The sequence below is a fragment of the Trichechus manatus genome, unplaced genomic scaffold (assembly GCF_000243295.1).
Source record: "Trichechus manatus latirostris isolate Lorelei unplaced genomic scaffold, TriManLat1.0 scaffold00094, whole genome shotgun sequence".
Classification (NCBI taxonomy): Eukaryota; Metazoa; Chordata; class Mammalia; order Sirenia; family Trichechidae; genus Trichechus; species Trichechus manatus.
In genome coordinates, this window is record NW_004444030.1 from 7,102,215 (window position 1) to 7,117,008 (window position 14,794).

General features: G+C 45.5%; 2 protein-coding genes across 2 annotated transcripts; one reads left to right on the forward strand and one right to left on the reverse strand.

The window, feature by feature from the left end:
• Positions 1-1,252: 1,252 nt before the first annotated feature.
• LOC105756613 (colorectal cancer-associated protein 1) lies at positions 1,253-1,592 on the reverse strand. The gene is given in 2 exon segments (XM_023737004.1): positions 1,253-1,357; positions 1,359-1,592. Coding segments are annotated over 2 exon segments (339 nt in total).
• Positions 1,593-3,977: 2,385 nt separating this feature from the next.
• Positions 3,978-14,436, forward strand: POU2AF3 (POU class 2 homeobox associating factor 3). The gene is given in 7 exon segments (XM_023737005.1): positions 3,978-4,107; positions 4,110-4,431; positions 4,569-5,278; positions 5,807-5,901; positions 10,372-10,426; positions 11,828-12,057; positions 13,671-14,436. Coding segments are annotated over 7 exon segments (1,914 nt in total). The 3' UTR covers positions 14,043-14,436.
• Positions 14,437-14,794: the final 358 nt, after the last annotated feature.

Genomic DNA, 14,794 nt, shown 5'->3' on the forward strand with positions numbered 1-14,794 from the left:
AATTAACATAATTAACCTCATCCTCACCCCTACAGCCTCCTCTTCCCCACCCTGGGGTTCCAGCCCTTACAGGACACTCTCAAGTCAGGATGCTGCCTTGTCTTAGTCTCCTCACACATACTAATAGTAAAACAAATAGCATATCAAAATACTTCCACATGCACAATGTTGAGAAGTGTGCTGGCATATCTTTTAGGTAATATTTTTCCAATGTTAGTTACAACTCAGTAGTTGTTGTTAGCTGTCGTCAGCCCGACTCACAGGGACCCTACGCACAACTGAATGAAACCCTGCCCAGTCCAGCACCACCCCCATGATTGACTGCAGATTGAACCATTGTGATCCCATAGGGTTTTCACTGGCTTATTTTGGTAAATAGATAGCCAGGTCTTTCTTCCTAGTCTATCTTAGTCTAGAAGCTCTGCTGAAACCTGTTTAGCATGATAGCAACTCACAAGCATCCACTGACAGATAGGTGGTAGCTGCACAAGGTACATTGGCTAGAAATTGAACCCAGGTCAACTGAACCTCGCGTGGAAGGTGAGAATTCTACCATTGAACCACCATTATACCCCATAACTCATTAGTCAGTCATTAAATTAACTTCGTGAATCCCAACCAACATAGATTTTTAATAAATAGAATAAATTGGAAAAGATGAAATAGAAAATATAGTATTGCACATACATCTATATATACTGTTCATGAAGTTTATTTAATAAATACATAGCTATTAAATATGGATATTGTTTTAGATATACATGTTTAGATGCATGAACATGTAGAAGGAAGTTCTTATTGTGGACTGAAGTCAAAAAGGTTTGTCAGCCTCTGTTAAAAAAGATCAGGAAGGCAGAACCCAACAATGGTTAAGAGCAAGGGCTCTGGAGTCAGACTTGTCAAAGTTTTAACCCCAATTCCGCCATTTATGGGCTTAATAATCTTGGGCAAGTTACTTAACTCCTCGAGCCTGTTTCCTTGTCTGTGAAATGGGGACACTATATGATACAGTGCCCGACATACAGCAAACACTTCATAAATGACAGCTTTAAAAATCCTCCTATAAGGCATATCCAAACCTATGGATGTCTGAGGGTCTCAGGGTAGACCTGGTTGCTCCATCCTCATCACATAAGTGGATCTGTGAGGACTCACAGGATCCATTTAGAAAGAATTCTGCCTTACTTACCCCATAAACATGGAGTATGGCTGAGGATTTGAAATTATAGAAATAGCAGAAACCAAAACTCCCTTAATGTTGCGCTAAAAACTGTGGAGCTTCCTTCTCAAAACAGGCCTCAGGCCTGGGGAGGTCCAGTTGTCTAAAGTTGCTGGCCAGCAACAGCACTGAGCAAGTGACTGTCCATCCCAGAGACAGGGGCCATACAGAAGCCCCCAGGATTGTTGCCACAGCTCAGGCAGAGGCTCCTGGAGGAAGGGACAGAGAGTTCTTTGCTGTTCCCACAGATGCCAGGACTTCCAAGGAGCTGGCCTCTCACTCAGCCCTACCTGCCTTCACAGAGTACCAAGTCAGCACCAACTGCAATGATGTTGCCAAGAGAACATGATGGCCTCCTGCCATCCCTACCCATCTCCACGTGAAAGGAGAGGTTAGGAAGGAGATGAGGCCTGAGAGAATGAGACAGCACCCCAAAGAGGGGAAAACAGAGATACGCAGTGGCCAGGGAGAAAAACAGCCACACACACCAGGAATGGAGAGAAACAGTGACAGCAAGAGAGAAAAAGTGTCTGGAAAGAAATTAAGACAAAGGGGGAAAACCAAGACAAAAGGACAATGAGGAAGATTTTTAAAAACAAAGAGAAAAATAAGAGTAAAGCAAAAAAGAGGAGAACGGAAGAGAAAAGAAGCAAGGGAAGACGCTATGGGGACCAAAAAAACCCAAAACACTACTGCCATCAAGTCAACCCCAACTCAGAGCAACCCTACAGGACAGAGCAGAACTGCCCCATAGGGTTTCCAAGGAGCAGCTAGTGGATTCAAACTGCTGACCTTTTGGTTAGCAGCCAAATGTTTAACCACTGTGCCACCAGGGCTCCTACAGGGACAAAAGGCCATCCTTAATTCCAAGCAGAGGCTCAGGCAGAGCATGGGTGGGGATGTTCAGACGCTGCTTTGCTCACTGTTCCTTCAGAAGGAGCAGTGCCCCAGGCAGGGAAGAGAGGAACTATGGGCTCTCTCCACTCCCTCCGTCCTTCCCTCTCCTCAAGATCTGGTCCTCAGGCCTGACTTCCGTCAGGGAAACCCAAGACGCAGGCTCAGGAGGCTTCAGAGGCTGAAAGACTGCAGCCGGCCTGGGACATACACACCCCATCCTGCCCTCCACGGCCAGGTATCCCCTCAGGTGTTCCTAGCCCTGACCGTCTCCCCCAAAGCCGTGGCTTCAGCAGCTGAGCAGTCCCTACCCAGCACAGATGCTTCTGTCTCATCACTCTCAGAGAGCCCCCTCCCCTCAACTCCATATGCTCCTCCCTGCACTGGACATAGTCCAGGGCATTCAGATGTTTTTCTGGGACAAAATACTTTTGTACTTTCAGAGCACTCAGGGAACAAAGAGCAGAGGCCCATACCTACCACCTGGCCTGGCATCATGGGAATATCTAGGCTTATTTGTACAGGGCACCCCACCCTGCTTCTCAGTCTTCTCCCTCTTCTAGTACTTCTGCCCTCTGGGTCTAGGAGAGGATTTGGCCTGGCACTCACTCCCTCTCTGGACCACACCTGTCTCCACAGGCTTCTAAACCACATGGAAGCAGCACAGCACACGTAGCTGGTGAGGGGTGAGGCCTGGACCAAGGGGGCAACCTGACCTCAAATCCCCTCTGGCTCTCACACCAAAGTGAGGAGCCTTGAACACAAATCCATGATCTTCTTACAGCTAAAATGAGCAAGAGCCAAGATTGTCCCCACTTCTCAACATTTACCTCTTAAGCAAAAAAGGCAGGGATAGCTCTAGGAGAAGAAAGAGGAGAGAACGAGAGGAAGCTTCACAGTGAAGAACCACCAGCCTCAGAAACTAAGAGCGGAAGGCGAGGCCTATTGGTATCCCCAGCTCCATGGGGAGGAGCAAAGGGTCTTAATGGGCTGAAACCCCAGTGTTTGGGGCCCAGGCAGAGAGCGGAGTAAATAGGGGGAGGGAAGCCTACACGTGGCCAGGTGGGGCCTGAAGGAGACCAGCCGCTGAGCAAAGGCCTCCACTGGGCCTCGGGCCTGCAACTTGGGCCCAGAGTCACTCCTGGCTGTGCCACACCCCCTGGCGGCCATGTTCACTCCCCAAAACCAGAGATTTTCCCTTAAAACGGTGACTGAGGATGTACTACTCAGTCTGGCCGGCCAGCCTGGCTGAGGTGGTCACAGAGGGCAGCCTAGGTCACTCAGGGCTCCTGCAGCTGCCTTTGAGGCAAAAACACAGAGCATCTTTGAGGACACCTGCTCTGTCTGTGGGAAGGTGGACAAAATGCTCAAAATACAATAAAAGCAAGGGCTAGGACCCAAAGGGGTCTCACTCCCTGTTTCTCTGGACTCTCTGTGGGGTGCTTGTGTGCAGGATTTCTGCAGAAGATAGTCCATTTTGTTAAGCCTTTGAATATTCAAATTGAAAGTATCGCGCAATCATTGATTGTCAAATCATGGGTTTCTAGAGGTTTTAAATACTTGGCATGAGGGGGAAAAAACTCAAACCTATACCCGAAGGTATAAAACATTAATTCTGTTTGTCTCCTGCTCCAGGGGCCCAGATGCAGCCGGATGCTTTGTGAAACTTTAAAAATGTTGCATCTCTGCTTCTCTCCCCTGCACAGGAGCCCTCCCAGGCGCCGAATCCCTGCAGCTGCAGCATCCAGCCACCGACCCAGCTTCAGCTGACCACGATGTCGGGTAACTCGACTGCTTCTCCCGGGGTAGGGTCACACGGGCCAGGGGCGTTTCAATCCCGGTGAATTTCCACAGCTTTTCCTGCATGGAACAGAGAGGCACAAAGTCAAGGCATGCAAGTCAGGGCCGGGGATCGGGAGAGGGCCACGCTGTGGCCGCTCCCACTCAGCGCCTGCTCCCCAGAACAGAGGCCCAGAGGCCGAGTTGGCCGCTCCGGACCCTTGTCCCCCGCCTGTCCTCCCACTTTTCCCCAGTTATATCTCTGGGACTTCCAGGCGCGGACTCCGCGCCCAGAAGCGGCGGCGGGGGGAGCTAGAGGCTCACGGCGAACCCTGGACGCTAGGAGGGCAAGCCGGCCCCACAGAGTTGAGCTGGGGTGGCCCCTGTGTGGACCCCGAGGCGCGCTCGCTGCCCGCGGAGCCCCGACGGGGACAAGGAAGTGGGGGGGCGGGGGCGGAGGAGACTGAACTGCCGAGAGGGCGCGGCGCCCAGGCCCTGCGGGTCGGCACGGGATTCACTGAGTCTGGGCGAGAAACAAGGCAATCTCGTTTCCTGGGGAGACCCCTAGTTTCCGGGACCTGGCCTGGGGGGCTCCCTGCTGTCCAGCTGCGATCCCCACAGTGACCAGGCGAGGCGCTGCCGGCCTAGGCACTGTCGCCTGGGGCCCAAACTGAAGGCGCGGCCGGCCAAGCCGTGGGGCCGGGCCCCTCTCCGTGCGATTCCGCCGAGCGCTCCCTCCAGGGTCGAGGTCAGGCCGCAGTCCCACTGGGGTCCTGCAGGCATCCCCGAAAGCTCTCGCGGCCTGGCTTGGCCTAGCAGCTCGGTCGGACCAACTCACTGCGGCTCAGCGGGACCTGGGGCCGCGGCGTGCGCCTCTCCCGGCGCACAGGCGCTCCCTTCCCGCGGACCCCTCGGGCGCGCGCTGGACTGCTCCCGCCAGCCCGGCAGTACAAGCCGGCCTGGCCTGGCTTGGTCCCGCCAGTCCGGATGGTGGCCTCTTACGGAGGGCGGACTCCCAGCAGAGTAGGCGATTCTGGGGAGCCTCCGGTTGGCATTCCTGGGAGCTCGCGCTGCGCGGACTCGACTCGGACCCTCAGGGCGCTGGGGCGATGCGCAGCCGAGAAAGGCCTGCCCGAGAGGGAGGGGTGGGGACGAGACGAGCAGAAGGGGACAGAAGAAGCGGGTGGACGAAGGAGGGGGAAGGAAAAGAGGGAGCAGCGCGGGACAGGCAGAGAAAATGGGCTAGAGAAACCGCCGAAGAAAAAGAGGGGAGGGAGTTCCCTGGGCTTGGCTCTCTGGCTGGCAAGCGCCTCACAGGACGATGGCCGGAGCTCGCCAAACTCTTCCTGCCTGCCGCTTACCCCAGGGCTGGCTTCCAGACCAAGGGCATATAGAGGCCGGAGCCTCCCAAGAAGCCACGCCTGGCCTGGTGGGGAAGGAAGGGACTCAGAGCTTCCACACCAGTGGGAAATTACAGTGGGGTGGGCTAGGTCAGCCTCGAGAGATCAGATCTCTAGCACTGGGCGCCTCCCCCCGCCGGTCACTGGGGCCAGAACCCCAAGTTGCCGCAGCTTAGTTAGCTAAGGTAGTGTGCTCCTCTGAGGTAGTCTCCACATTTCTGAGCAGGAAAACCTGTGTGCTATTGGTCTAGGGATGGGGCCCACCAGAGGTGGAAGGTCGCACAAATTTCCATGGGTTCTGTTTCCATGCCGGCTCTGAGATCTGCCCAGCCTCTCTTTATCTTTCCAAGTTTGAGAGATTTGGGTTTCTCTCCAGCTGTCTTCTAGCATTCTGTTTGCATTCTTCAAACCCAGAAAACTGGCTGCAGGTGCCGTATTCTATAAAGAGGACCCCATTGCCCACTCTGACACCCATACTTTGGACTTGACCAATGACTCAATTGCCTTTCCCCAGAAAAACCTAAGGTGTATCAAGGTGTCCGGGTGAAGATCACCGTGAAAGAGTTGCTGCAGCAGAGAAGGGCACACCAGGCAGCCTCAGGGGGAACTGTAAGCATAAACCCTTCACTTACTCCCCAGCCTGTCAGGCCTCACTCATCCGTGTGTCTAGGAAGCTGTCAAGGCCACCCTAGACTCCACTGTCTATCCCCAAACCTGGCCTTCCTCAGCTGTTCTTATAAATTCATCCCAGTTCACCACAGGAAGCCACAGAGAGCAGATGGGGGCATGGTGTAGGGCTCAGGATTTGAGGGAGCCCATCCCTCACTCATCAGAGTTGAATATAAGGGCTTGTTGATTCCCTGCAGGGAGAGGAGCAGCCTGAAGGTAAGTAAGTTGTTATTCTATCAGGAAAAACAATGCATGTGGCTTCACATACCCACAGAAAAGCTCTCCCAGAAATTCACTGCATTTTAGGCAGTCCTTCAAGGATAGCACCTTTTGGAGTATCCTCCCCTTCCTCATTCTTCTGGAACTCAGCTTCTGAGGTCATTTATCTGTAAATCACCAGTCACTGAAAGTCACTGAAAGTTCTGAAAGTAAAGGAGCCACATCTCTGCCTAGGAGACAGCTTGGAGTATAGAACCGTTTCCTGAAGATGTAATGAGGCCTTAAGTAGTTTGAGGTTATCACAAGATTGATCTGAGCAGTCATAAGGGTACCCTGACACTTTATATACCTTCTTAAAGCAGATAGGAGACCTGGTGATTCACGGGTTAAGAGCTTGGCTGCTAACCAAAAGGTCGGCAGTTCAAATCTACCAGCCACTCCTTGGAAACCCTATGGGGGTAGTTCTACTCAGTCGTTTAGGGTTGCTATGAGCCAGAATTGACTCAACGGCAACGGGTTTGGTTTGGTTTTCTGGACAGCAGATAAGTAGTGCCAAGGGCACAACAGCAGCAGAACCAAATAAACTAGGTAGGGTTATCCCCTGAGAGAGTAGTTCTTTGCTGAAAGCCCTGATCAAACAACTTGCTTGTGTGTTGGTTCCAACAGCTGGAGCCTGAACTGCCTGTGTTAGGATTGGTCTTGTCTGCAGCCTATTGGCATCTGTCCCACAGTGAGTTTTGTGCCTGGTGCTGTTTGTGTGCAATGCACAAATTCCATGTCTTCATGAAATGGGTCTTTGTAGGAAGAGGCAAATGATGTAGTGGCTGTGAGCACAAGTTCTAGAACTAGATAGACTGGGTTTAGATCTAAGCTCCTCCATAGTGTTTGTCCTTGAGCTAATTACTCAGTCTCTCTTGTCTTACTTTCTCATCTTTAAATTGGGAATAATAAGATTTTGTGAGAGGGCTTTCCACATGGTAAGTGCTCAATAAATGTTAGCTATTATAATTATTGGTGAAATGTGACTAACATAAAAAAGCCAATTATTCAGGAATGTTCATTGACACCCTTTTCTCAGAGTATAGAGTTCCAGTGTGACCGTTCTGGAATGTGGCACATACAGCACTACTTTAGCCTTTACTGGAGAAGTTAGCACCTCTGTGTGCAGAATTTCAGCTAACACAGTAAAACTTCCTTATATTTGTAGAAGGCTTTACAGTGTTTCTTCCTTAAAGCACTTTTGCACATACACTATTTCATTTTAATTCTTATACAACCAGGTGAGGTAAGTAGATTAGGGATCCATATACCTGTATTACAGCTAAAAAAAAAAAAAGTTTAAAATCTTAAAGTTACTAACGGCAGAGCTAAAAGTAGGAAGAAGATCTTCTTATTCTTACTGGAAAATACCCTTCCCACCTATTGGCTTTTTAAATCATCTTTCTGCAGGTTCAGGTACGCTGAGCAGGAGTCTGGTAACCTCATTCCCTTCAGCTCAGAGATGGTTCTAAAATCAATAAAACCAGATACAAGGGAACTGGGAAGTGCTTCTGGAGCAAAAAGAAAAGAAAATCAAGATGTTCATTAAAAATGCAATCTCTCATTGAGAAGTTTGGATGTACATGGTAGAATTCCATTTCAGACACACTTGAGGTAGTCGTGTTTGGCCATGACAGCTTGATTGCTGTGGTCTCTTTGGCCACTGTCCCCCCCGTTAGCCAGCTTCAGGAGCTGTAGCAAGGTAGAACACTTCACCTGTGTATCTGACCTGTACCTGATCAGTTTCTGATTCCTCAAGAAATTTGACTTTTTTTCTGAATTTCTTCCTTGAGAAATAATAAAGCAGTACATCCGAACCAATGCCTTGCAGGAACATGGCAGAAATGAGCCAGCTGCAGTTTGCTTCCTGGAAGATTATATCAGCCCATGCCCTTGCAGGCATATAGGAGGAACACATATAATTTAAATAGAAGAGCTAGATGTAAAATCCTTCACTAGGAGCCATCTAGAAGGAACAGGGTTTCTAGGAAAACTACCAGGGTGTACTCAATAGGCTAGGACGGCAGATGTTGTTGTTGTTAGTTGCTATCGAGTCAATTCCAAGTCATGGTGACCTCATGTGTGCACAGTAGAACCCTCCATATGGTTTTCAAGGCTGTAACCTTTCAGAAGCAGATCACCAGACCTGTCTTCAGGGCACCTCTGGGTAGGTTCAAACTGCCAACCTTTTAGCTAGTAGTTGAGCGCTTAACTGTTTGCGTCACCCAGGGACTCCTAGGATGGCAGATAACCAAAAACCAAAACCAAACCCATTGCTGTCTTGTTGATTCCAACTCATAGCAGAGTAGACCTGCCCCCGAGGGTTTCCAAGGAGCAGCTGGTGGATTTGAACTGCCGACCTTTTGGTTAGTAGCCGAGCTAACCTGGGGTAACTCATGCCTGTTCCCTGGCGTAGACCTTTCTGGTTTAACAGAGATGATCTCCAATTTGTTCAATTGTTGAAGGACGCCTTTGGGAAACTTTAAGCCAAGAAGTCAAATGTTACTAAGCAGGAAGTTTATCTTAATTTGTTAGAAAGTCAGAGTAGTATCCACACTTTGAAATTTCAAGAAGGCAATCGCGAATGGGAGTTCTAGATTGAGACAGATATCAGGCACTCAGCAGTGCCAGGAGAAACACGTGCGTGCCAAACTTGTAAACTTGATTACAAAAACTTACTTCAGCCAGATCAATTTGCAGACATACATACGAGAAAACACACACACAGTTCTTTCGCCTTTAGGGTAAAGGGAAACTTGAGTTAGTACTTATCAAAAGATGTAATTTACCCTTGTGTGTTTTGTTCTTTTAACCCTTAGTTTTTTTGAACAGCCTTGATGCGTTTTTATAGATTGTAGATTGTGGATTTTTTGTGCTGTTTGAAATCTTAAAGAGGTGCCTTTCTTTGTATTCTTGGAGCAGAGTAGAAAGTGAACCCATGACTAGAAAGATAATATCAAGTTGGATACTGTAAACATACCTCAGGGAGATAAAATGGGGAGGCAGAAAAACAGGCCAATCCGGGGGAGGAATGGGGTTAATGAGAGGTCTGCAGTGAAGCAGATTTTTTAAAACCTTCTCCTTCCAAGTCCTTTAGCTCAAGCTGCAGCCAAATATTTGCATAAAGAGCTGGTAACTGATTCCAGCTTCCTGGTTCATGACAGTACAGCATGGATCGTTTTCAAAATGAACACCACCTCCTGTTTCAGAACTGGCTGATGGTGCAGCTCTCCAAGTGGCTCTGTATAAGGGAGTGAGTGTATTCTGTAACCCGAGAGCGGTGTGGTGGTGATCAAGGCTTCCCAGCACAGAATCACAGAGCAATGCGAGTCCCTTTAAACTTTAAAGCCACCACCTGAAACCTACAAAAAAAAAAATCTAAATTACTTTGTTAATACAATTATCAATTCAACTGTGAAGTACAGGCTACGTTACTTTACATAGCCAAAAGGAGCAGTTGTATAAACTTCCAAGTATTTAGAGACAGTAGTGAAAAAAGCAACTTTTATAGAAAATCGTAAAAAATATACAAGGAGTTGAAATATTCCCCAGCCACTCAGTAGAATATAGATAGGTTCCTGCTCACTGAGTACAACTTTAATAAAATATTTTCTATTTTGATATTTCATAGATTATAAGAACATGTGACTATATTTAGCTATTCAGAATTAACAAAGTTAGGAATTGTTTCCTTTGGGAAAAGGAATTCCTACAGTTAAGCAGCCTGATGGTATAGGAAGATTTCTGAGGAAAATGATTGGCTAAGTGATAGACAGTTGAAGTTAAATAATTGTGAGTCTTTACTAATATTAAATTAAATAATTTAATAGAGATTCTTTGTTGAGCTTGCTCAAACTGTTAGAGTTTGGTAATACTAAAAATTGTTTACATTCATTTCTATCAAAATTAATAACCTTTAATATTTAATTTGGAGAGTCTGAATTAGGGGGATGAAAATCCCCAAGCCAACATTAAAATTAATTTAAATAAAATATTACATTGGTTGTATGTAATGAACAGCAACTCTTAGAAGAAAGAATATGGCTTTACCTTAGAGCAGAAGGAAGCATAGTTCACGTCAAAATGTCTTAGCTTTCCCTTGATAGAATTTTTATTTCACTTTGCATGATGAATCTCTTCTTGCTTTGGTAGCTGTCGGGAAGCAGCGGTATCCACCTTGCAGACCCAGTCGCACCATCTTCTGCAGGTCAGTTCAGCCAGCATTACAGTTCCCTCAAAAGCTATTTCAGAAGTCCATCTCGCAAGTCTTTCAGTGCTTGATTCAGGGGTTAAGATAGGCACCACCATTTAATTGGAATTCAACCAATCAGAAGGTGAAAAAGGCACAGTGACTCCAGATGCGAGCCCAGGGAGGAAACAAGCGCGCATTTGTGTCCTCCTTTCTGAACTGTCTATTCTGTCCAAAGGGTTTGTTCTTCACATTCACTTCCAGTTCCTCATCTCCAAGTAACTAGACTTAAAGATTAGAATTGTTTTCAGAAACTTGTTATCTTTTTTAGTGTCTTAGTAGATGGGATACAGAACATCCTGAGGTACCAGAATAATGCCTTTGCTGTTGTTCAATTGATTTCTAGCCGACAGGGGCTTCCCTCCCCCTTCTTTTCTCTCTCCCAGAAAGCAGTTCAAACAAGTGTAAGTTTTCTCAGCCCAATACGAATAACTATTACATAAACACTCCTACCTATGCCACTTAACAGCTGAGAGTTTAAGGAGGTCATATATAAGGAAACCTGTGCTTATGATAGCACCCTAGGAATGTGTCATTTAAACTTACCTTAAAGGAACCTTAGGACTCAGAAAACTGCAGTGCTCAGTAGTCCCTATTCTAAACCTGTCTTTTTTGAATTTTAAGGATAATAAGCACAAATCGGACCTGTTAATAATAAAATGGGAAAGGTATAATGTTTTCAGAATTATTCTTGTTTGGTGTTTAACGAGTTATTTTAATTGTATTATTATGTGAACATGTTCGGGAAGATAACATTGTTGCTTTATGTAATGTAAAGCAACTAGTACTAATTTGTACTCCATGTTCCTGATTTCCATTTTTAAAATTTGTATTGCCGTTTATATTACTTCTTAAAACCCTCTCCTCAAAATTTAAGTTACTAAGTAGGTGTGAAAAGTTTAGGAACACAATAATCCTCAATCAAGACAATTATTTCCCACAGTGTCTGAAGTTTTGTTAAAGCCTCAAACATCTCTTTAAGTTACCTCAGAGAGGTTTATTTGAACTGCACATAACGGCTAGATGTTGATCCTTTATAGTCCGAGGAAGTTGAGGCTTTGAGCCATTGTTCAACAATTAAACACAGGTTGGATCATCATTCTTTTATTTCTGACCCCCACCCCCACCCCAGCCATGTTTACAGCCAATTTCCACATTACTAACCAGATTTATTTCACTAGGACTCGAATTAACTAAAACAATTAAAAATTCCAAATTGCTTGCCAACTTACTTTTCTGGAACTCTTAAGCCCCCTTTCCCCTGGAGGTAGTAAATATTTAGAGTATACAATAAAACTCCATTAGAATCTGTAAGTGCAATTTTTAAACAAAAATCTCCCTTTTTCATTTCTCCTCTAGGACTGTATTTTGAGCCTGAACCGATTTCTTCCACACCCAATTATTTTCAGCCCCGAGAATTTTCCAGTTGCATTTCTTGTGACGAAAACCCAAGCTGCCTCGAACAGATTTTCGATTCCTACCTTCAGACAGAGACACATCCGGACCCTTCGCTCAATTCCATGCAAAGCACATCACACTATTTCCCAGACAGCTTCCAGGCTACCCCTTTCTGCTTTAACCAGAACCTGGTAATTTATCTCAGCTCTTCACAAAACTCAGTCGTTCCTTCCTGTGGGCTAGTAATGCTTTGTAAGAGGTTAGCATCATCTCTGCAGAAATTGTACAAATACTGTCAACAGGAAATTAACAGAGAACACAATCCCAGGGAACCATTTAAAAATCAGTGGAAGTAGAAATGGCCACACATGGCAGGCTCAAACCTTTCAATACGTACGTAATTAGCATTTCCCAAGGACTCCCAAGGAAGTTGGTATGTGGCAATAAAAAGAGATTTCCTAGCAATATTCATTTAATGTTTTTTAAACTAAGAAGTTAAGACACCTGTTAATTGGAAATCACTGATTTGCACAGTGGCCCTTACTTAGGAAACCCAACATAGGCTGATGAATGGATTTTTGAATTCTTGAAAAGAGAATGGAGGCTGTGTCTACACAGTACCAAACTGTCATTCTGATAGGGGAGTTTGGTTTGGTTTTGTCCCTGAATTGGCGCTACTGACTGGCTCTTTTGGTCTGCCATAGGCACAGGAACTCATTTGGGCTGGAAGCGGTTAGTAAAGGTGAAGCTCTAATGCTTGAAAGAATTTTGGTTAATCCCTGTGCTTGATGCGCCTCAAATGTTTGAAAATGTGTTAGCCTTTAAAATGGAGTAAGGTTTCCTTTAGTAGATACTAGTTGTTTGAGATACTTTTTAAAGGCTAACCACATAACTCTTAAGCCTTAAAAAGTAAGGTTTTTTTTAGAAATGGAAGTACTTTTCGGTTCTGATTTGTCAGAAATCCATGTAGGTATCAGACCAGATTTTAGAGGGGATTGGAAACTAGCTCCACGGAATATGCATACCATCACCTGGAAAATAGAGGGCCCCAATCACGCATTCCCTTCTAGTCTCCTACTTAGGCTTTCTCTGTAACAATTAGAGACCTGCCTAAGAAAAAGCAGAGCCCTGGTGGTGCAATGGTTAAGAGCTCAGCTGCTACCAAAAGGTTGGAAGTTTGAATCCACCAGCCATTACTTAAAAACCCTATGGAGCAGTTCTACTCTGCCCTGTAGGGTCACTATGATTTGGAATCGACTTGACGGCAACAAGTTTTTTTGATTAAGAGAAAGCAGAAGGTATCTTTCTCCTCAGAAGACTCTAGTGGTGGTTAGAACAGTTTTGCATCTTGGGGTATCCCAGACACGGGGTCATTAAGGATCCCACTTCTACCTTCCTGTGGTCACCTTGTTCTTCACAGTCAGGGTGTGGAGAAACATCCCTTGTGCCACCTGCAGCTTATATTGTACCCCACGGCAGGATTTGATGTGCAGGTGACTTGAAGCACAATGGAAATTTGTGGTTTACGAACAAAGCATCCTCTAAACTATGGTTATAACAAAGGAAGCCAGTGAAGCAAGGCAATTTATTGTTGGGAAAGAAATAGGTAAACATAGAATGTGGTATCTTGAAATCATGTAGTCAGCAACTAAAATTACTTCTGCAGACTTGGGTTTTTTTGTTTTTTTTTTTTTTTTTGGTCTAATTGTCTTTCTCTATGTTAATAAATCCACACACACTATTCAATTCTTTTGTTGCTGTCTAAGTTATCAAGTTCTTTGTCTCCTGGTTTTTATTTCTCTAGACCCCAGGATCGTCTTCAGATTCCTCCACACTCTCTGGCTCCTTAGACTACAGTTACTCGCCAGCTCAGCTGCCTTCATACGCCCCAGAGAATTACAATTCTCCCCCTTCTCTGGACACCAGAAACGGTGGGTATCCCTCAGAAGACTACTCCTGCCATCACTTGCCCTCGCACACCCAGTACAACTGCTTCTCCTCAGCCCCCGCCCCGGTCTGTTACTGTGCGTCCTGTGAGGCAGAGCACTTGGACAGCATTCGGGCATCAGAGTATTTTTCGTATCCCAGCACAGACTATGTGGACTTTGCTTCCTCTGCAGCAGCGGCCAGTGATTTCTATAAAAGGGAAACAAACTGTGACATCTGCTATAGTTAATAGAGATGACATTAATTTGGAGCATGGCAGGCATTTTCACCCAATTTTCCTACGACAGCTAGTTGACAGCTTGAAATATGCAACCCATTCACAAAATATCCCAAGTGCAGTTGACGTGCCAACATTCAATGTTCTGATGCTAACTTAGGAATTAATACAAAGTCCTCAAACCCGGTCACACTGCCGCTCCTACTTTGTACACTTAGAGTTAAAATATTTTATAGGGAACTTTCAGTTGTCTTACTTTTCTCTATAATGAACAAATTTTCATTTTTTTACTAATAAATAATTTTGTATTATTAAATGTTGTTTGTTTGTTTTCTAGTAGTAGTTCCCAGTTGGTTTGAATATCATCAATTAATTCTGGAAATCACGAATTACAATTCAGTGGTTTAATTTTACTTATTCATGAGTTTAAAATTTTTTTTCTATATTTTATTTATTTTGTTGTTGTTGACAACATGCACAGCAAAATATACACTAATTCAACAGTTTTTACATGTAAAATTTAGTGACTTTGATTACATTCTTCGAGTTGTGCAACCATTCTCACCTTCCTTTTCTGAGTTGTTCCTCCCTCATTAACAAACTCACTGCCCCCTAAGGTACCTATCTAATCTTTCTGGTTGCTGTTGTCAGTTTGATCCTGTATATATAGCTCTTAAAAGAGCATAATGCTCAAGGCAGACATTTTTTCTAGTTAAGCTAAACTATTGTTTGATTTTAAGATGACTTCAGGGAATATTTTTGCT